Below are 22,506 nucleotides of genomic sequence, written 5' to 3' on the forward strand. Positions count from 1 at the left end.
TCAGGAAGATAACAGAATAGCGCTAGCGCGGCCTTTCAAACAATTCTTCACAGGGAGAGCGACGGAGAAACCGGGGGAAAGCAGCAATCATGTTTTGCCCTTTAATCTTCAAGATTAAGAAAAGTAAAAGGCAGTAGTAATACATTAAGTGTTAGAGGCCGTTCCTCAGTCTCTGACAGGTTAACAAGGCCCCCACCAGCATCATCACAGGACCTTTCTGCCATTTTTAGTGGCCTGAGACTCTTAACTCTGTAATAACTGCTGACTGACCTCCTTTGGGAATGTAGATCAAATAGTCTCCTTCTAGTGAACTCCTTTCCCTCAGTGTTCCCTCACCAGATGATGCCCATGTTCTCTCTCTCCCCTGCTCAACACCTCTCTGTGTACACAGAGTTCTCTCAGATTCAATTAATTAAATCTCTCCAACCTGATTTACTCTATAAACCCCACAACTTGTTAGCTCTCGCCTGCTCTCCTTGTCCAACACCAGGGGGTTCTTAAAGATGCACTCCACGAGGCCCAATTCTCTCTCTCCCACAAAATACCTCAGACACCCATTCATCTGCATCTGTGGCGGCACAGAACACTCTTTATGTGCCTACTCTCCATCAGCGCACTGCTCGTACAGTGAGAAGGCCCGCTGCTCCTTCTCGTGCTGGGCCCGATGGGGTAGAAGAATCTCCGAGCCCCCGTGGCGCCGGACAAAGAAACACCGGTCACTCTTAACGCCCGGCGTGTCGCCGCCCGCACGTCTACCTTGGCGTCCTGATGTAGTCCTCCTTGAGAGGATACAGCTGCTCCTCCACACTCTCCCAGCGCTCCAGGCAGCCCCACAGCCAGTCAGGATTGACGACGTGCAGGTGTCTGCAGCCCTGGGCCTGCCGCACCTTCTCCGTACCTGCGACGAGAGGAAGAAGCCACGCTCAGCCCAGGAACACGCACCAGGCCTCGCAAATACTACCCTATTCCGTTGTGTCAGCAGAGACTGGTGAAGAGAGCTGTGAATAAAAGTAAGTTTATAAAAGGAAATGCTGGAAAGATTTTTTCCCACATCACCGAATCCTACACGAAAACAATTCTAGCCAGCATTTCCTAGGATGCAATGGCCTGTGAAAGATCTATTAAGTTCAGGATACTTTAAATATTAACACACAGCACCACAGTTCCTTATTAGCTTTAAATTCCTGTTTGGTTTGTTGACACTCCACTCTGAGTAATAGCTTTTTAAACTCTCTTCTGCTCTACTTCCAGGACCAAAGGTAATAACAAACACAGGAGCCCAACACCAATAAGGAAATGGCAGTAGCTTGTGCAAGTATACAGTGCTCAGCAGATCTTTAACAAACAATGAAATAAGCAGTAAAATCTGTGAAACATGAAACAGAAATGTAGAAAATAAAAATGCTGCCCCGTTTGTAATGGCCTGGAAAATCAAAAAGCTTTTGCCAATCCATTTACACTCAGCTGTCTTTATTCAATGCAGTAATTATCATCATTTAGTCCTCGGCACCACTAGCAATTAGCGTCTTCATCATATAAAAAAGCAGCCACTAGAGACTTCGTTAAGCTGACATGAAGGAGCAGTTGAAGTGTTTTTCAGTCTTGTGCACAGAAAAAGTCAAAAGTAAGGAAACAATGTTGAAAATGAGGCAGTGTCAGAGCAGTGAAGCAGCAGTCTGGCATTGTCAGGGTGCAGCGATTAACCAAACAGATGAATAAGCAGGAGGGAAAAGGGTCGTGCTAGAATGAAGACCAGCTTGATTCCACTGATGTCAGTACTCAAAGGGAAGGGGAAGATAAGGTCAAATCTTTGTTTTCTAATAGACATAAATCGGAAATGGAAACATCTTATGAGCATCTTTAAACTAAAGCACGCCTCGGTCCTCAGACACTCGGTATGTAATTACATCTCCCTTGACTATGTCTAAAAAACAAATTAAAGCTTCCCAGCATTACTGTTTAATACGGGACATCACATTTTAGAGCCAAAGGTCAGATGCACAAAGTAAGTTAACCTTCATTTCCCCCTTAAGTATTACTTGTGTTTAAGGGAGCTGCATGTAGAAAACTGACAAGTTGAGGGAAAAGTCTCCATTCGTCTATGCCACTCCCACAACACCCAGTGCACAAATGTACAAAATACTTAATTTTAATCTACTAGGTCACGTCATTTTATGGGGTTAAATTGCAGTCACTGCTGTGTCCACTCACATCTAAAATATCTGCAGGCAAAGTGAAGCTATTTCTTTGCAGTTGAAAACCAGGCATGGCACGGTTCAACACTCAGTTCTGCAGTTCTGTCATCAACAAGAACATACGAAATATTAACAACATACTGCACTCTTGTGTTACTGGTATTAACCTATTAAATGACTAACAAAATTAGAGAAATGCTGCAACTGTTCTGAACTGTTCTGAACAGGGTCCTTACCCATTTAATAAAAAAAAATACATCCTTCCTATGATGAAATGAAATGACTTGTCTGTACTCCAGTCCAGGTTATGACGGTAAGCTCAAATGTCACTATTCAGGAAAGCAATAAAATGGCATAAATTAAAGTTTCCATACCTTTTTGCTACCTGGTGCGCAGGCTTGTTTAAGAGTGAAACCTCTCAAAAAAAAAACGTTGCACTTCTCAGAGGACTGATCTAGGATTGTTCTTTTCGTATCGGAAAACAGTGAAGCTTTGAACACCGTCAGTAAAGAATCTGCCTTGTTAAAAACTCCCAAACTATTTTCAAGTTATTTTGCCTCTGAAGCAGCATGATAAAAGCGAGCACAAGTGAGTGATTTATGAGGATAAATCATAAGGGTTTCTCAACTGAAACGAGAAACATTCACGTTCTTTTTTCTTGAAGAATGTCTGCTGGGAGATTTTTTTGACAACCTCTGGGAACTTAAACTGTCATGTAGTCAAAATCTCCACCTGCTGTTGATTTGATATAAACCTATCATTCTCATTCATTACCTAAATTTGAACAATACACTGATTTTAGAACAGCCAGCTCAGATGTCCAGGCACTGAAAATAGAGTATTGTTCACTCTCCTAGGATTCTGGGGTCAGCTGGAGCACCAATTGATTCCGCTTGCTTGTTTACCCTATTACCCCTTACAGCATGAGTTTTCGGGAGTATTAAAAGTGAATTATAGCCTTAATACCCCGTTTGTGGAAAAAGAAAATCTTATTAGTTGGTGTTCTGCCTCTGAAAGTAATTCCCTTTAGAAAGCACAATCTGGAATTTGGAGGGAATTATACTTTTCATTTCAGGTGGATGTATATTGTTCCCTATCCAGCTTCAAACGAGTCTCTCTTGAAATGTCAACTGTTAAGCTTCAGAACTGTTGACCAGCATGTAAACCTCAATAAGAAAAGACAGAAGCGCAAACCCTGCTCATCTCGTTTGATGTACAGCACTGCCAAGGAAACAATTTCTGGCCTCTCTAATGCTCTGTGCAAGAGAAGGCTTAGTCGATCTTCTTTATGAAGTCTATGCGCTGGCTTTTCCAAACAGTTCAAGCCTTTACATTTTAGATGACGACAGTAATTCCACTGCTGTTTGGTTAGGATCGAGAAATACTGCTGTGAAAGAGCAGCAATCCAATTCAGATTGCAAAGGGCTCAGTAAAACTGGCAGGTCTAGGCCAAGGAGTGAGTGCACAGCTACCTACACCCCTGCTGGTGCCGGGTCACAGCAGGGAGCCAAGTCGACTGAACTGGAAAGGCCTGAGCTCTGTTTCAAGCTGGACATGTCAATATATCCAGAGTCGAGTAGAACACGTGGCGCTGTGGGTCAGGACAGGACACTTGATCAGTGGAACGTACCCAGAGTCCCACTTGGGAATTTCAGCAGTGACTTTCTTGTCACAGGGGTTGGGAGGCAGGAGAGATAAGTAGCAGATAGGGCATAAGACAGCAATAAAGGCTTCAAAAAATCAATTCAAAAGCTCTTTGAGAGCTGACCAAATCAGTTTCATGGTTATGTCACAAGACATGAGAAAACAGGAAATGATTAAAAAAGAAGCTAGGGAGAAGTAGAGGTATAAATATGGTGAGACATATCAAGAAAGTGCTCACAGTGCAACAGCATATAAGGGAAGGAGGGAGCTACTTAGGAGGGCAAATGAAAATGTATTTGATTCGAACATCTAAAAGTGAAATCTGGTGAACTTGTGGTACTTCCAAGAAGAAACTTAACGCCAGCAGCCGGGGAGTAAAATGCCTCCTAGGTCCTGGCTTCTATTTCAGCCTTCAGCACCTTCTGCAGACTAGATGGGTAGATTAACGGACATCTCCAAATTGTCCCTGTGTGCTTGTATGTGCCCAGTGATGGGCTGGTGTCCCACCCCGAGTACAGCTGTGCTTTTGTGCGTGTGCCCAGTGATGGGCTAGTGTCCCACCCCGAGCACAGCTGTGCTTTCGCGTGTGCCCAGTGATGGGCTGGTGTCCCACCCTGAGTACAGCTGTGCTTGCGCATGTGCCCAGTGATGGGCTGGTGTCCCACCCCGAGCACAGCTGTGCTTTCGCGTGTGCCCAGTGATGGGCTGGTGTCCCACCCCGAGCACAGCTGTGCTTTCGCGTGTGCCCAGTGATGGGCTGGTGTCCCACCCCAAGTACAGCTGTGCTTGCGCATGTGCCCAGTGATGGGCTGGTGTCCCACCCCGAGTACAGCTGTGCTTGCGCGTGTGCCCTGTGATGGGCTGGTGTCCCACCCCGATTACAGCTGCGCTTGTGCGTGTGCCCAGTGATGGGCCAGTGTCCCACTACGAATACAGCTGTGCTTTTGTGTGTGTGCCCAGTGATGGACTGGAGTCCCACCCCGAGTACAGCTGTGCTTGTGTGTGTGCCCTGGCATCCTACTCAAGAGTAGAACTGTGATTGTGAGAGAGGCCCCAGGTTGCCACAGAACTCATCAGGAATATGTAGTTTTCTGAGAACACTAAGATTCATCTAAAGTGGTAGAATGACTAACTAAATAAGTTACCCTTGGATTCAACAATGTCTATAATTTAGATTTTAGGTCTTATCTTCCAGACACACATCTTCCCCTTAAACAGTAATTAACACTTATTGAGGTGCATCTGGATCCTAAATCAGAGAAAGTTATTTGTTGCACGGCTGGTTCAGGATTTTTATTCATCCGATCATCAAGATCATAGTAATCACTGTGCATGTGATGTGTCCACAAATAATTTCATGCTGCAAAGAACATGTGTTGGCCCATCTCTTGATCAGCTACGTTGGAAAGTACTGGCACAGCATTGTGAAAAGAGCCCTGAAAAATGCAGAAATGACGTAGATGTCAAGCAGATTAAACTCGGGGGTGAGCAATTGCCATCCAACAGTGCTGTTCTCAGAAAGGTAAATCAGGAAACAAACAGAGGATCAGTGGAGGACTGAGCAGTGACCATGCCCCTCAATCAAAGTTCAAAAGTAAACTAGATCATAATGACAGACTTCAAAAACCACTTGGTTGTGTGCAGTCTGGAGCAACACTGGTCCTGAATTAACAAAGACAATATGACTCTATTAATGAGAAATTAAGAGGGCAGAACAAAAGCTGGGGCTTGTTTTCCTATACCATTGCCTTGCCTCAATGCCAGCTTTGCAACCACATATTGCCAGCAAAACAATGTGTTAATTGTACAGTGGCCTGTTGTCCCCACTGAGGAAATTATGGCCCCTACGCATCTCACACGCCAGCATTTTGGACAGCCCGCCTTCTTGAATAATACATTGACATTTTAGCGTGCTGTTCTTGCAATGGCAATGCATATAATAGAATTTCTGAATTATGCAGCTGTATTTTGAACATCACCATGGAACATTGAGACGTGACCCATAAGCAAGCACAGCCCCAGAGATGACAAAAAAGCAGTATTCCTAGTTGTTCTTTAATGCTTTCTGCTAATATTTTATTGATAACTTCATCGGTCCCGACTTCAGAATAGCACAGTACAATGAACTGCAACCGTATTAATGTTATAATATTATCTTTCAATTTTCAGATGTTTCGTTTCACACATCAGCACAGATGTTACTGTAGCTGTAACATTGCACACCATTCGCTAATTTTGTTTTTAAATTTGTCAGGGGTTAAAATGACAAAGAAAGCATTTCAGCCCATTTGTGACTAAAAAAAACCCATAACTGTCCAAATCTCTTGAGACGGTTAAGTATGAAAAATAAGAGATAATAACGCCTAACTAAACATTTCTGATTTAGACCGAAAAAATTCAGAAAAAACGAAAGAGTTAATTGGGTAAAGAAATTAAAAGGGCACACAGAGGGGGAAGAAAGGCACGTGTCGTACTCACCAGCCCGAGCTGCTATGAGGTGCGTTGTGCGGTTGGGGTCTTTGGGGTTCAGAACAAGATTTCTGCTGATGTTCGCCCCCAAGGCCTTGGCGTGGTAGTACTCCCGCGTCCTCTCCATGGGGTAGTTGGTGGGATACAAGCCACTGAACACAATGTTGGTTTCTGCCAGGCTTTTGCTTTTTAGCTCGGGGACAATTTTCCGGATGTCGGGCGTGTCGGGGCACTCGCCCCTCAAGAAGCGCTCGTACTGGGCGTAGTACTCCGTGTGGATGCGGGCCAGGACCTCTTCCAGGTAAATCAGGTGGTCATCCTGATCCAGGTCCGTCTCTTCCTCCTCCTCTTCCTCCTCCATGCTCTGATCCAAGGACTCCTCCCCCATGGTCACGCCTGACTGCTCGCTGTTCTGCGATTCCGTCTCCGCCTCCTTCTTCTCCGGACAGCCGTTGCCGAGCTCCCCTAGGCTATCCGCCTCCTGGCTCAACCGGATTCCGGTAAGAGGATCCTCCCCGGAGTGGTTCTCCCCAGAGGCCTTGACTTCGTCGGCTCCCATCGGCTCCGCAGCCCCGGATTCCTTATCTTTCCTCCAGCTTCGCTTCTCCTCCTCCTCATCCTCGCTGTCCGAAGAGGAGGGATTGCCGGCGCCGGAGTCGCTAGCGCTGTCGCTGGAGAGGTCAAAGTCCAGGTCGTTGCCCGGCCCGCCGGTCACTTTCGGCGCGGGCTTCGGGCCGCCTACCCTGCCGCCGTCTTGCTCGCTCCGGCCCCTGGCACTCTTCGAGTCGCCCACCCGCGAGCCGTCCGGCACCGCCGCCTCCTCCCCGCCCGGGTGTGTCCGGTCGCTCGCGCGGTCCTGCGGCGCGGTGGCCTCGCACTTGGAGGGCTGCTCCTCCTCGGCGGGGCCCCGCTTGTTGCCATGGCGATCCCGGCCGCGCTTCCTGAGCCCGTTGCTCTGCTCCTCTGCCGATAGCTCCTTCACTGCCGGCACGGCTTGCTCCGCGTTCTCCGCCGGTGGGCTTACGTGGTTGGCTGCTGGCAAAGAAAACACAAGGCATATGGCCAGTTAGGTAATGGCAAACTTAGGTTTATTTTCTACTTAAAAATTCTACCATATTTAACTTGCAAAAGGGACAAAACTCCAAATGGCTTGCACAACAAAGTGGTGTTTTGACAAAAAACTAAAATTTACAATGCTCTTCCATTAATATGCTGATATCTATGCATTAATGAACTTTTCAACTCCTTCATAACATTGCCAGTTCTAAAATTACCTGCCAATAAGATTGATTCCTTTTACATTTCTCTTTCCATGACAACCAACCAGAGTTTTTTTAGTCTTATAAAACTGAAGTGTCATTAATTTCATGCTATACTTTACTAACTTTTCTTTGTGGCTGGGGAGCAGACCATTTGTCTCCACTTGTTTCGCCATCATTTTCTCCATGTGTGAACACGCCCTAATTGAACAATCATCAGAATTCAATCCTGCGACACCGCCAAATATTGAACGGGTCTTGGCAAGACAACGTGCCTGTCGACTGCAACTGTTAATTGGCTGTTGGTGCTGTACACAGCAAATAACATCCAACCACTAATTTCACATGGAAATAAGGTGGGTGTATGCTAACTAACGAGACTGCAAGACCTGACCAACTGGCGACCCAAATCAAATGAATAACATCTTCCTCCTCCCTGTACAGCGAGTGGAGACCGACATAAACAACTCGCAACTCCAAACCCACAAACACAAAAAACTGGCTTCACACCTGAAGAAGACCGCACGGCCGAAACGTTGTCTTTTCTTTCTTCTTTTTTTCAGCGTGGAATAAACCTATTACTTGTGGCTTTACTTTAGTTGTTCTAGATTAAATATGCAACACGAAATATTTCGGGTTCTCCCCAAACAACTGAAGACATCCGAATGGCCCATTGGACTTTGAGACCAAATTGAACTGAGACTAAATAGCCTGTATCTGTGCTATACGGTGCTGATCGGAAACCATTTACCCAACAGGAGTTCAATATAATCAGTTCCTCTAATGAGCAACCAGACACAAACACTCCTCTTCTCCAACCTCCCCTCCAGCTAATTAGTCCCTGAACACTGTTTTTTCACCATAGGTATTGCTTCTTCCTCCACAGAGCTGAAATACTTATCTCCCCCATCATTAACCCACAAAAACAACACAGAAAGAGGTTTTCTGAGTGCAAGCCATCAGAAAAGCAATGGCCTCAGACACTTGCATCTTTACTCACATTTAAGTCCCTACAACATTGATTTATCTGATATTTTATCAAGCAATTCCATTCAACATTATGGCCCTATAGAAACAGCAAGGTCTTTTCTATTAGCACACAATGGAGATCCTATAATAAGCTATGCCACCTTTACCATAACCGATATTCCCAGTGGGCTTGCTCTGTCCCTCTAAAACTCAAGCAATTTAATGAACCTCAGTGATGTTTGCTAGGCTACTGTTACGCCAACACAAGGAGTGTGTGTTTCAAGGAATTTCCATTCGCTTTTACAAAGTACAAACATTTTTTAAAAATGCAGAATGTAAAAGTTTTAGGGTCATCTCCTCACACAGCCATTCCTGTGGGTCACAGCACATTGCTTTAACTACATTACTTTACTTTTCAAACACTGAGAAAGCCAAATTCTAATCATGTGATATTAAAATATTCTATTTTAACTTTTTGTAGCTTTTTTAAGATTTAATATACTAGCCAATAAATATTGCAACGCTTCTGCCTTTTTTCTGTGAGCTCAGGGATTACTTAAGGATTAAGAAAGAACCGTTGGGATATATTACATATTGTCTGGTCAAGTACTGCTCATTAAAAACAAAAAGTGACAAAAGAGAGGAGGGTTCTTAGCCCATCTAGCCCATGTCGTTGCTATTAGCTCATAGATCTAATGATTGAATCCAGCGGTTTCTTTAAGGAGGCCTGGGCATCTAGTTTGTCTGTGGGCAGACAAACAGTGCAGTCTGTTCTCTCATTAAAGTATTGTAACCGAGATCTCATGGTAAAAAAACTGCCATTATGAGACATTCTGAATGCAAAACATTCAGCAAAAACATAACTGACACTCGAGTACTTGCTAATTACAGTCTACAGGTGGTTGTTTTCTCTTAGAATAAATATACAACCCAGGAAAATTACCAAGAACAACCACTAGTAAGTATTTTGTAAGCAAAAGTACAGACAAAGCTTCTACTACAACAGATACACATCTTCCATTCACATCACAGTGATCTACACCTCTGGGAAAAGCAACCAATATGATTCCTGAGCAAATCAGTGTGGATAAATCTGGAGGAGAGCTTTACGTAAGATTATATAAGTCGCTATTTGAACATCCCCTGGAAATATACAGCTAATGAAATACAGACAACCGTGGTATATACAGGACATCACACTTGTGACACACCATGAACCAAGGTGTTTTCTCATTGAAGAGATCAGTGCATCTAAATAAATGTACCTCGTTCAAAACTCTATCTCAAAAGGTGAACAAAGTCTTCAAGCAAACCAAGACCAATTTCAAACAGTGAGGAATAACAGTGTTTCACTACATTATGAGGGAAGAATTAAGACTCTTTAGTAGAGGCCTCTTTTATACAATTGCTTCATTTTCACAGAAACAATGCCCATTTCCCCATTTTTAGCAATAATTTCTACCTTTTCTCTTCATCTGAGTTTCCCTTGAGCCAGGGGGAGCGTTGATGTCGCCGGTGCCCTGGAAGTAGATGTACTTCTTGACCGTGATGAGGTTAGGAGCAAACTTCCAGACGTCTTCCCGGTCATCAATAATACACACCATGGAATCGCCACAGGGGAAAAGGTTTCTGCAAGGGTCAGATGATCAAAAAGTTATTTGTTCCTAACGCTCTGTCTGTCTACTAGCAGTAATAAAAAAAATAGCATTTCTTACTGGATCCCCAGGTACATGACCCTGAAAATGCATTAACTTGCAATTACCATCTTGTAATATGACTTCGTGATTATCTCATTACTGAACAATTTCTTCCAGGATCACAATATTGCCATTCCTTATTAGCTGACAAGATTACATAGTTCCCAGTAACATAATTAAAATGAAACATTAAGAATAATAATATAAACAGTTAATGGTTTTAATAGATTTAATTACATTGCAACATAATTGTAAAGAATCCAAATCGCAGAATGACACAAGCACTGATGAATCGCAAAGTTAGAAGTTAGTAGACTTGTTGGCGAAAAGGGAGTAATGATTTGTAGTAGACGGAATGAAATAATATTAGACTTGGATAAAAGATAAGAGTCAATCATGAAGGCCCTATACTATCTATATTATTATTAGCTATATTATTACTGTATATTTGTGAGTGCGCCAATGTGATATGTTGCATGCATACTGTACAGTTCACTCCAACAAAATATTCCATATACATGTATATTTTGAGAAATCCTAGGCCTTCACTATACACTCACCTAGAATATGCACATCTCTCTTATGTAAGAAATCAGTTTACAGTGGGCAACCAAAAAAAGCATAAAAGGTTTACATTTTAAAAATGTTTTTGTGAAGCCACAAAAAACGCCATCTCGCTCCCAACCTGTCTGATTCAAACACATCACTGTAATCCCCTGGGCACCCGAGGCAGCGCGTGGGACTGCCAGGGCCCTCTCAAACCTCAGGGACACAGCGCCCCCTGTGGCCTCCTGGGCACCTGCAGGCTCACGCGGTGCTGCCAGTGAGGGACACGCCTCTCCACCAATCAGGGCTCCTCCTCCGTCACAAGCGTCAAAAGATAAGCGGTTCGAAGGCGGGCAGGTGAGAGGAGTCTGTCTTTCCTCATCCTCCCCCGCGTTTTTAACAAGAAGTTCTGAATGTCTAGGGACCCCTTTCAAAAGACCACATCCACCACAGCGCTTTTTAAAAGCCTGTCTCCATTTCTCCTTCATCAAAACTGTATTTGCAGTACAGCTTGGAAGGAGGACTAGCTTGACAAGAACATAAGAACATTTATCAGACACGTTTCCCACACTTAGCCGAGCATCACGAATTTCCCCATGGCTGCAGGTGTCCTCTGTGATCAGACAAAGCACGCAAACAGCACCTGGCTCAGGCAGCACAGTTACGTGACATTCATAGCCAGGAGAAGATCTCTTAGTTGCCATCATAAGAGATGTGTAAATGTAAAATTTACATGTAAAATGGAGGTCCTGACTCTCAGAGGTCATTAAAAACCCCAGGGCATTTCTCAAAAAAATTAGGGGTGTTACCCCAGTGTCCTGGCCAAATTTCCTCCATGCCTTTACCAATAATGGCTCTCTAATAATCTCATCTCTGAACTGGCTTCATGACACTGTTCTCCTCCCCACTTATAGCTGATGTGTGGGGAGCTTTCTGGCTGCCGTTGCATCATCCAGGTGGGGGTTACACATTGGTGGTGGTGGAGGGGAGTCCCCATTACCTGTAGAGCGCTTTGAGGGAACATCCAGAAAAATTCTGCATAAGTGTAAGGAATTAATATCATCATTCAGATAATCCAGCATGTTGGATAGTTAACAGTTAATCCAAGGATCTCATCCAGCAGTTTCTTGAAAGAAACCAGGGCATCAGCTTCAACAACATGTCTGGGACAACATGTCAACGACAAAAAAAAGAAAGTCTTTCTAAAGAGTGTGGAAAATTGGATGCTAAAAAAACCCAACGCATTTTGATGGTTTATTCTTTTGGCTCTGAGCATATCAGTGTAAAAGCTTAATTTGAAGCTTTGAAAGAATTATCTTTCCTGTCTGGGAAGGACAGCATAGGTTTTCATCTGACCACTGGGTGCTCAATATCACCCCCTAATCATGCACGAGTTACAAAAAAGGAGCATTTTTTAAGTGAGTTGACACCACTGTTCTTATTCCTGTCTAGATATATATTGTACTTATCTGCCCCATTGTCCACACAGAAGACAGGGACGTCTACTCGAGTGTGACCTGGTCAGGGGTACCCAGTCCTGCTCCTGGGAATGTCCACAGCAGTTGGACTTCATTAACCAACACTTCATTAACCTCATAAAGGGATTCATTTAAACTCCGTTTTCAGGCCCTAAATGCACTGGAAGCACATTTGGGGTTCCGTCATTCTGCAGACGACAGGACAAGCGCAGACGTTTGCTTTCGGAGAATGTTTTTCCACTATTTCTCTTCATGTCGACAGGTCAGATCTAATGAAATACAGTGTCATCTAATGGAAATACCCCATGACAAGTTTTGGAAATTAATTAAAATGTTTTGCTGGACATTATCTAGAATCACATTCACAGCTGCACAACAGTGGACACTGAGATAAAAATATCATACTGACAAGATTCCACACGACAAGAAAACCCTGTTCTACCGTCAGTGTTATCCATTATATTTTCTTCACTGATGAGTTTTTTACAGAATGGAATTTAAAGCATATTGGTCAAACTCTGAGTAATTACTGCTGTAACAACAACATCCATATTCAGGAATCGTTCAAATTTTTAAGCTTTGATTAATAAATTATTTGATGTTTAATTATTCAGGTGTTGCAATTCCTTGCATTTAAGCGCGGGATCTGCAAGTATTTCTCTCTGCCACGTTGTAATACAATAAGACAGTTTTTATCTTTCAAGTACGTTTTTCTTCCCTCACCTAATTTTCCCAAGAGCATTGCTGTACATAGTCACTATCCTGTGCATTTAAAACAGCCTTTGTTGGCTTGGGGGTCAGAAGTAAAGGTGAAATGTAACCCCAGCCTGTTAGTACAGAAGTCTTAATAAGTCAACAATAAACCTGTCCCATTCTGCAGCTGACACAAAAACCCCACATACTATCCACCACCTAAAAACGTATTTAGAATATTTAAATAAACCTACATAAAAACAACAACCTCCATCCATCCACCCATAATTTTTGTAACAGCTTTTAAATCAAACACCTATACCAATTAAAATTCTAAGATAGCACATCCGGTCTATTTAATTAATTCTCACAGGGATCACTAGCATTTTTTTAAAGGGAGGATTATTGATGAAATTCAAGAAAAAAATTGAATTGATTTATTTTTTGTGTAATCCCCCCGATTCTGGAATCAACCCTTGTGATTTTTCATGGCAAACCCTCCAACCATACAAAGTGGAGAAAGAGTAAGCTGTCCAACCCACCCACCTCACAAACCGAAGGATCAGTGCTGACTGGAGATGTACATCCCTCACCAACAGCACTGCCTCTTACTGGAGGATCAGTTCTGATTGGAGGAGAGTTATGTCCCTCACCAACAGCTCCGCCTCATACTGGAGGTCCTGCCCTGATTGGAGTAGAGTCGTGTCCCTCACCAACAGCACCGCATTGTACTGGAGCATCAGTGCCAATTGGAGGAGAGTTGCATCATTCACCAATAGCACCACCCCATAAAGGAGGATCAATCCAGATTGGAAGGGAGGACTGTCCCTCGCCAACAGCACTGGTCCATATCAGAGGATCAGTGCCATTCGGAGGAGAGCTGCTTTCCCTCACTGACTGCACAGCAAACCTTTAAGGTCCCGGGAGGCTGCAGGAGTTGCTGCTGTCACAGAGAGCCCTCCCTGTCTTACACTTCCCACCCTGCAGTTCCTCAGACAACTGTATACTGTCACTACAGGAATCCAGGAACAGTCTGCTAATTAGCAGACCCAGACTCCAACCTGTGACACCTGGATCAGACCTTTCCATGCTGAGCCACCCAGGATGTCCCATCCACTATCTATTGACATGACATGTAACTGCATGAAGAGTGCCTAACCCTTCAGGTAACAAGCCTAACTACAGCCGATAACAGAGACTGTGTGATCTTCTGGGGATTCTGCTCCATCACTGATAGAGATACATTTTCAAGCCTACACAAAGCACAATTAGCTGAAAAAACACTTCCAGGGAAGCACTGCTTGCTCCATTGCTCCTCATTCTCTCATAAAACACAGGGGAGTTTCTACTTGCTGCGTAATTAGATTACAATCCAGATATTTAGTCTGAATTTTTGTAGAAACAAAATTTCAATACAGATATAGTTAACATATAGATAAGGTGTCAGATGAAAGGGATTAAAAAAATCCAGTGATGTTACACGCTCATCACCTGTGTCACACTGCAGAAACACAGAATAACTGTACTGGAAGAGACACAGAAGAAGATATTCCTTCCTTACATGCCAAGTTTTAAAAATCAGCAAAGAGTTTATAAATGCAAAGCAGACCATCTTTTATCGCAAGCAACAACGCAAACTAAGAAAAGCTCAAATACACCAGATAAATAAGAAAAGAGTTACTTAAAAGCCAAGTGCAAAATGTCAGTTTCACTGGGACACTTTTTCCTTTACAAAAGGCAAGAAAGAATGTATTATCTGGCAAGAAACAGCCATTCAAAAGATCATTTATCTATATCAGTTAATATATTAGTTATTTTCTAACCAACTGTGCTGAAAAAATATAAATCCTCAAAATGAATGTGCTCAATTTTCATTAAATAAATACTATAATTTCTGAGGTAATTAAATCCATTTGTATATTGTACAGCCCTGACATGTATTTACTTCAGCAACTAGACCTTCAAAGATACATCCATTCATCTTTCCTAATGAGAGCCTAGCAGTCCAAGAACAGTGAATCCTGTTTAACTGTCCAACTTACTATTCTACCCACAAGAAGTATTAAACAAAACTAATACAGTACAAGAATACAACTGTTCGTAATGCATGAATATGGCAAACTGAGTTTCTAATTACAGTACTCCTAATCTTTTAAAGACATAGCTTAATATCATAATTTGTGAAGGCAGTTTAAAGCTGTTTTGGAGGGACGATCAGTGCAAGAACTGAATCACGAAGAGGTGTGGAGCAGTGGTTAGCATTCTAGACTTAACTGGAAGGTCATAAGTTCAATTCCCAAGTAAGACATTGCTGTTGTACCCTTGAACAAGGTACTTCCATCTGCATTGATCCAGTAAAAGAAAAAACAGCTGTATAAATCGCTACAAATGTAAACCACTAATTATGATTTGTTGATTTAGGCTGCAGGAATCACAATTTGCTAGTCGATTAGCAGTGAGGATGTCCTTGGTTTAGTTTTTCCCCTCAAATACTGTGTCCATGTACAAATCCCAGCAAAATACAGTTAAAATGCTTCATTTTTGCTGATGGTTTAAAGTCAACAGTAATAGTTCTTCTAATAAATGCCACATCGCAAAACATTATTTCATTAGATAACCCTAATGTCCTTCTTTTACTTTTTGTTTTTTACTGAAAACACCCACAACTAACTCCTTTTGGTGTCAAGCTACGGATTTCTGCATTTTGGTCTGTTTTAAAGATCAAGGTGGACACCAGCCCCAGCGGGTGTGACTGTTGTGCACAACTGACCAGTTGACAGGGAGCATCGAGTTGGCGACCTGGCTGAACGGTGCTACAGTGATCAAGTCCTGGGACCTCACTGCCTGTGCCACACTTCCTGAGAGCTCATCCTGCCATGACAACACGCCAGCAGGGCAAAGCCGTGTCCTCACACAGCTCATGTAAGGACGGCTTTCTTCCGACTTGAGCTGTGGATGACCTACTCGACAGGCCAGAGCCCCACTGAACATAAGCTGGGACTACATGCGATATCGTGTGAACAGGCACATGCTTGTCCAAACTGTACGAGACAAATGGGACAGATTCCAACAGAACAGCAGAAGTATCCTGGTGCAAAGCAGGCATCACAGATGTACAGCTTGTGTGGGAACCCCCCAGTGTATAAATGTCCAGAACTCAAGCATATTCAGAAATGGATACACGTTTACATGTACAATGGCTGCCATATTTAACAGTTACCAACCTGGAAGTAATACCGTGGAAAGGACAGGCTACACTGCCTGTGTACGTTGTTGTTAAATTCTGTTTTAATGCATGGACACCAGTAGTAACATCAGCACCCAAGTGCAGTCGAAGCACAGGATTACAGCACAGCCTGCAGTAACTCACATCCAGCCTTGGTCCAGCGTAACTCAAAACAAAAACTCTACCTTAGGTTCCCTGTTTTGGAGAAGGGATCAATGCATTCATCTCTCGACAAAATCCGATGGGAGAAGAGTTTCTTTTCCGGATCCAGAAATCCTTTAAGAAAAAAAAACAAGAAGTCAAAAACAATCTTTTGGTTGGTTTATACCGTTACTTCACATGGAAGTACTTTGGCGTCAAGGAAAACGCAAAAAACATTCTTCCTAGATAGCCTACTATAACTCCAGGTCGAGATTTTTTTTTGGCAACCTTGAAAACCAAATAAAAATCCTACACTCCGTGGAGCACAGAGTCCCACTCTTCTCACCCACAAAGCACTGCCCTCATCCCGCTTCTTGGACAGGGGTGCCCACTGCAAGTGTTTGAAACACGTGGAACACACACTTCGTCCTGCCCATGGTGTCCCTGCTGCCTGAGCACAGGCCCAGCACGTCTGTCGGATGAGGGTTCCTAATACTCCGCGACGTGAGAGCGTATCTCCTGATCTGAGGATTAAGAAATTTTTTTGTTGCTCAATTTTTATATTTGAAAAAAGCAAAATAATTCAGCCTGCGATTCACACACCCCCATTTTCCGTGTTTCTTGGGGGAAAAGTCATCTGGAAAAAAAAAGTCTTTTAACTGAGTAATCTTTAAAGGATTAAATATGCAGTCACAAATAAAAGGTGTTTCATAACTGGAGGGATTTAGCATTATTACAATCTGCAAGAGTTTTTATGTATCTTAAAGCAGCCTCATTATTAATTTAAAAAAAAGAGTGCACAAATGTGGAACAGACCTGCAGAGTTTTTAAAGAGTTTTAACAAATTTCAGGGGCATTTTTAGAACTAGAGTAGTAATATTTGTCATTGTCAAGAAAGATATAGTAGCATTTGTTACTCTGATGCTTACTGGAAACCCTAACCTGGGAATTTATTATGTGAATAAGACCTGGGTTAACCCCATCTCATGTCAAAAGTTACAATTTAAACAAACTGCATCTTGAGAAATATATCAACAGGAGAAAACAAAACCAGTATTCCAAATGTAATCAGACTTGTGTAGTAATTGGTACGCCGATTCCAGTAGAAAATTATTAACCAAATAAACATTAGATTTGGGCAAGACTTTCACTTAAATTAATTTTCAATTAAATTAATAGTTTTTACTTTTTTACAGCATCTTAAAAGGAGTTTTAGTGGTATTTTAGATGTATATTTACTTTTTTCTTTGCAGACCAATAGTGCATGCATCGATCGTATTGTGTCCATAAATAGCAATATCTCCAAGTCTCATCAAAAGCAAAAATTTAAAAATAAACCCAAACAAAATGAGAAATGTGCTTAATTAACAAGGAGGAAATAACCAGAAGGAGGAAATAACCAGAAGTCAGTCGTCTGTTACTCCAATCCTAGTGAAATCATAACCCAGGTAAGTTTATTTTCACATTGTTTACAACCTTTTCAAATGATTTTCAACAGTATTTTAGATGAACTGTACATTCGCTTTTTTGTTCAGACCAATTTTACATACAGGTTGCATTGTACTGTGCCCATCGACAGCAGTTTCTCCAAGTCATTAACAAAGTAAGAAAGAATCAAAGCAACGGAAAAAAAAAAAACAGAAACTTCCAGAAAGACACAGAGGTCTTCTGAATCATGAAAGGAGGCTAATTTATCAATACTTCCATGTCTGGATTGCACTGTCTGTTTATGTTAAGTTCAGAAATTGTAATTATCCTTCAACCTCTCTTCCCCCAATGCAGAATTGATGATTTTTATCTTTTTTTGTTGTTGTTGATCAGGCAATTGATTTTTTTCCCAGTTTTGTCTGCTGTCTTTCATAACCATGACAACTGCTCACAGCAGTCGGTGGCGCACAGAGGGACACAGTGGCGATGTGTGTTGTATACAACATGGGGACACATTTGTGTATGATGTGCACAGTGTGTCCACTGCAGTCTCCCCGTGGGTGTCCACCGTGGTCCTGCTGGTATGGGCACCAAGTGTGCAGCTACCATGACACAGCAGCTGAAAGGGGCAGGATAGTAGTAAACTACTGATGCTCTTGGAACACACAGCAATAAATGCTGGTCTTCCGCCAAAATTTACAAAGCCCTGCGCGGCTCAAAATTGCAATTTCTAAACTGCAATATCGCTTCCCAAATCCCCCCACCCCTTCACACACACACATTTTTCCATTGCATTACAAAATATAGAGCCCAGAGCACCCTAGAAGCTAAATATATCCATCTTGTCTTCTGAAGTGATAAAACAGTAACAATTCAGTGGTTCAGCATTATTTTCCCCCTTTGCATAATTCCCCTGTTTCTGACAAACAATTTCAGATTCTGTAGTTTCATTTTTATTCACATTATTTGAAAATCAATTCATCCAACCTTGCGGGAAAAGAGAAACTCCAGCCAAGATGCTACTGCTTGCGGCTTTATACTCTACTGAGGCAGGGATAAGACATTCTCTCAGGTCTCATTAACACGTCGAGGAAGAAAAGAAATCATGTATCATATCAGGATTAGACTGTATTAGAGGAGTACAAGATATGTGACACTCTGAATTTTGAACTGACGCCACCACAATGCATCACATCAAATTCCAAAATGTCCCTGAGATGCAATCGTTTTAAAACGGAGAAGGAAAGCCTCTCTTCAACCTCAAACTGCAAGGCAGAGACTGTGAAAACTCGGTTTTCACTTTTTTTTTGTCAGAAACTGCATCATTGCTTAGCACAATGACCAACAAAACCCAGTAATTCCATCTGCTTTAATCCTTTCAGATAACTCACCTGTTTCACTTAATTCAATCTCAGACATGTTTTCCTGGCAGGAAACAACTGGAATGATGCTGTTAACAAATTTAATGGGAGGCACCAATTTACACCATTTTGTTTCCTCCTCAGATGCTAGAACTAGCGACTGGATGTTCAATGCAACAAGCAAACTTTAAGTCAAAACCAATGGCAATTATATATCTGATACCCTGGCTTCTTTCAAGAAACAGATGGATGAGGTCCTTGGATCAAATTAGCTACTAATTACCAAATGAGCTAGGGGGCTGAATGGCGTCCTTTCATTTATTTAAATCAGGGATTTGGCTTCAACAACAGGACAGAGCACCCTGTTCAAGACCTCCACAGCTCTTTTTGTAAAGAAGCTTCTCCTGCTCTCCATGTAAAATACACTTCCACATCGTTTCCTTTTGTGTACAACACAATTGTATTAAGGTTAACCCCTCAATACGTACAGTTTGAGCCTATGATTTTCAAAAAAAAAAGATGGAACGTTCCTGACTGTTAGAACAAAAAGTGGGCTTCTTTGTCAAATTCTCACATTTAAAGATCTGAGATGATGATCAACAAAAAAATACATCATACTTGCAATACATATGACATTAAAAGAAGGATTATCCTGAATCTCCGATTAATCTCACCCTTCATGAGGCATGTAGGGAACTCTTTCAGGACCCCTTCACATCATTACGTCTTGCCTCTAGCGCTAAGAAAGTACCTGCAGCTCCCAGAAATGTGTACCGAGCAAATCAGCACAGGGTTGATTTGTTTTACGTCTCCCTGCCTCAAACAGAATCCAGATGCTAAAAGGAACACATTGATCTTAAAGTATGGATTCCAGCCTCAAACATAACATTATTACTGTGGCTTCCACACATTTTATAGACTGGGCTGTGACAATCTCTTTCATACACAGGCTCATGCAGCGTGAAGGAAAGGTACTGTGGCACAGTAAGTCAATTTCACATTTTGCAGGTAAGTGCTGCCACTCAGTGGCCATTTCAGGGTAATCCTGAATTGAACGAACACCCCACTTCCTTATACAAGCAGAAACGGTTAACAGCTGCACAGCGCACACACACAAAAAAAAACAAAACAGAACAAAACGCATTTCTCACCTGCTGACATTCAGAAGACAATTAGAATAGGCCGGCGGAGGACTAAAACATGCGTATGATGAACATCTCCAAAGGCTCTCTTAACTAATTAGGTTTAATTAGGTCTGTTTTAAGGAAAGGAATGGTACTTGAAAACTAAATTACCCACGTTACAATGCTGTGAGCTGACAACAGCGAGGAAGCACAGGGTACACAAGAGTCTGCACAATTCACATTTATTCTCTTAACCACCTGATGCCTTTCAAGCAAATTAAATGCCAAGATGTTAGATGAAATTTTCAAGGCTTTGAAGCTATTCCCTGGGAAACATTCTGTACATTGTGCATTATATATTACCATATATATTGTTTGGTGGAAAAAGCAAGTTAATTTTGTCCAGTATTCCTGAAGTTCTCGAGGGCAGGGCAGGGTGGCACAGCAACCCCTGCGGGCTTGTGGGCACCTGCAGGCTTGGGGAGGTCACAGCCTGGGATGCACCTCTCCTCCCACTGGCACTGAACCTACTCACAAGTGGGAGTAGTAATAATAATAATTTCGTACACTTATGTAATGCTTTTCTGGACACTCCACTCAAAGTGCTTTACAGGTAATGGGGAATCCCACTACCACCACCAATGTGCAGCCCCCACCTGAGTGATGTGACGGCAGCCAAAGTGCGCCAGTACACTCACCATACACCAGCTCTCAGTGGGGAGGAGAACAGAGTGATGAAGCCAGTTCAGAGATGGGGATTATAGGAGGCCATGATGGGTCAAGGCCAGGGGGAAATTTGGCCGTGATGCCAGTGTAACACTGCTATCGTTTTTGAGAAACACCCCAAGTCTGTCCACACTTCCTTTCTTTCCCTTGTGCCATCCAGGGCTCAGAGCTGCAAGTTTAGATGTGAAAAAGAGGACTGGCAAGCCACAAGGGGTGCGTATAACAAAAAAATACTCAGTTTTAATACTCATTTTTTTTTAACAGAGGTGTCCCCACACTGCCCTGCCCTTCCCAGCGCGAGCCGGGTCTCGTCCCGTACCTGCTATGGTGTGCGCGTAGAGCCGGCTCCCGAAGGTGAAGACGTGCAGCTCGTAAAGCCTGGCGATCTTCTCCAGGAAGTCCTTGCAGTGCGGGCGCAGCCGGGTGTGCAGCATGGGCTCCCCGCGGCCCAGCTGGAAGTGGAAGATTCCCTGTGGAGAGGAACGGCCTTTTAAACCAGGGAAGAGCTGTGCAGAGGCTCGCCACAGACCGCAAACAAGAGCGCAGGGGAATAGAGAACACCCTCGCAACCTGGAGCGGATGGAGCTCCACGCCCACTTATTTTACATTTTGTATTTCCATTTCCACAGAGAGGCTTCTGTGTGGGTGGCTCAAACTGTAGTTGTCGGGTTTCCTGTCCTCTGAAACGAATAACGCAATTTCCAACCCTACAGCATCATTCCTTCTATCCGTTTTAAGCCATTCCCACAGGGAAAACTCCGTGCCCAAGTCCAAACACCATCTCGGTCAACGTCTGTTAAGAGACCGGCACTGGGGTCACAAGAAATGCGACAAATCCATCGAAATGCATTTCACTGCAACCCCTTACCAGCAGAGATTATCTTCCGACAGCGATGCTCTAAATTGCAAGCCTCTGTTGCTTTTAAAGAGGAGGACAAACCTCTCACTGGTGATGTAGGACGGCTTCCAGAAAATTACCTGCTGGCTGAAAACCCACTATTTTATGCTTTTCTCGAAGCACCTATTTGGCTTATAGAAGTTTCGACACCTCAAAAAAAGAAACAAACCTCTGCTTATGACTTGTAAGCTCTAGGAGGATGTTTGCTGTGAAAACGTTACCATGACGATTACTGAAAAGCTGCAGCCACTGGCACGAACACGCTCTCGAGATCACCGGGCCACAGGCTGAGCCACCTAGCGCCATCACACCACAATCCCCCGGGCAGAGCCTGGCCGTCCTCAGTGACCACTGCCCACGTTATTACTCTCGCCCTGCCCATGGTGCGCCACAGTGCTCACCTGACCCCCAGCTCGAACCGGCAGCCACAGTGAACTCAGACTGAACTCAGGTGAGCACTTTTACTGTCTGAGCCACACATGAGGTCCCTAAGACCACTACCTTTAAATGGACCTTCTGTCTGTCTCCAGGAAAGCCTAATTAATAATTCCTTACACTTATACAGCGCTTTTCTGGACACGTTACAGGTAACGGGGACTCCCCTCCACCACCACCAATGTGCAGCCCCACCTGGATGATGTGACAGCAGCCA

General features: G+C 43.1%; 1 protein-coding gene across 5 annotated transcripts in view; it reads right to left on the minus strand.

Moving 5' to 3' along the window:
- The window catches only part of ctdp1 (CTD phosphatase 1), a 129,777-nt gene that overhangs the window by 98,761 nt on the left and 8,510 nt on the right, over positions 1 to 22,506 (minus strand). For 3 of the 5 annotated variants that reach the window (XM_088929295.1, XM_088929292.1, XM_088929294.1), the window contains exons 5-9: positions 21,276 to 21,426; positions 16,362 to 16,452; positions 9,999 to 10,165; positions 6,318 to 7,343; positions 757 to 898 (exon numbers count right to left, since the gene is read on the minus strand). In XM_088929295.1, coding sequence (XP_088785421.1) covers positions 757 to 898; positions 6,318 to 7,343; positions 9,999 to 10,165; positions 16,362 to 16,452; positions 21,276 to 21,426 — 1,577 coding nt within the window. The remainder of the gene's footprint in view (positions 1 to 756; positions 899 to 6,317; positions 7,344 to 9,998; positions 10,166 to 16,361; positions 16,453 to 21,275; positions 21,427 to 22,506) is intronic. The other 2 variants (XM_088929296.1, XM_088929293.1) reach the window with 1 other exon arrangement.

This window comes from Atractosteus spatula, chromosome 12, assembly GCF_055471065.1.
Source record: "Atractosteus spatula isolate fAtrSpa1 chromosome 12, fAtrSpa1.hap1, whole genome shotgun sequence".
In the NCBI taxonomy this organism is placed as follows: Eukaryota; Metazoa; Chordata; class Actinopteri; order Semionotiformes; family Lepisosteidae; genus Atractosteus; species Atractosteus spatula.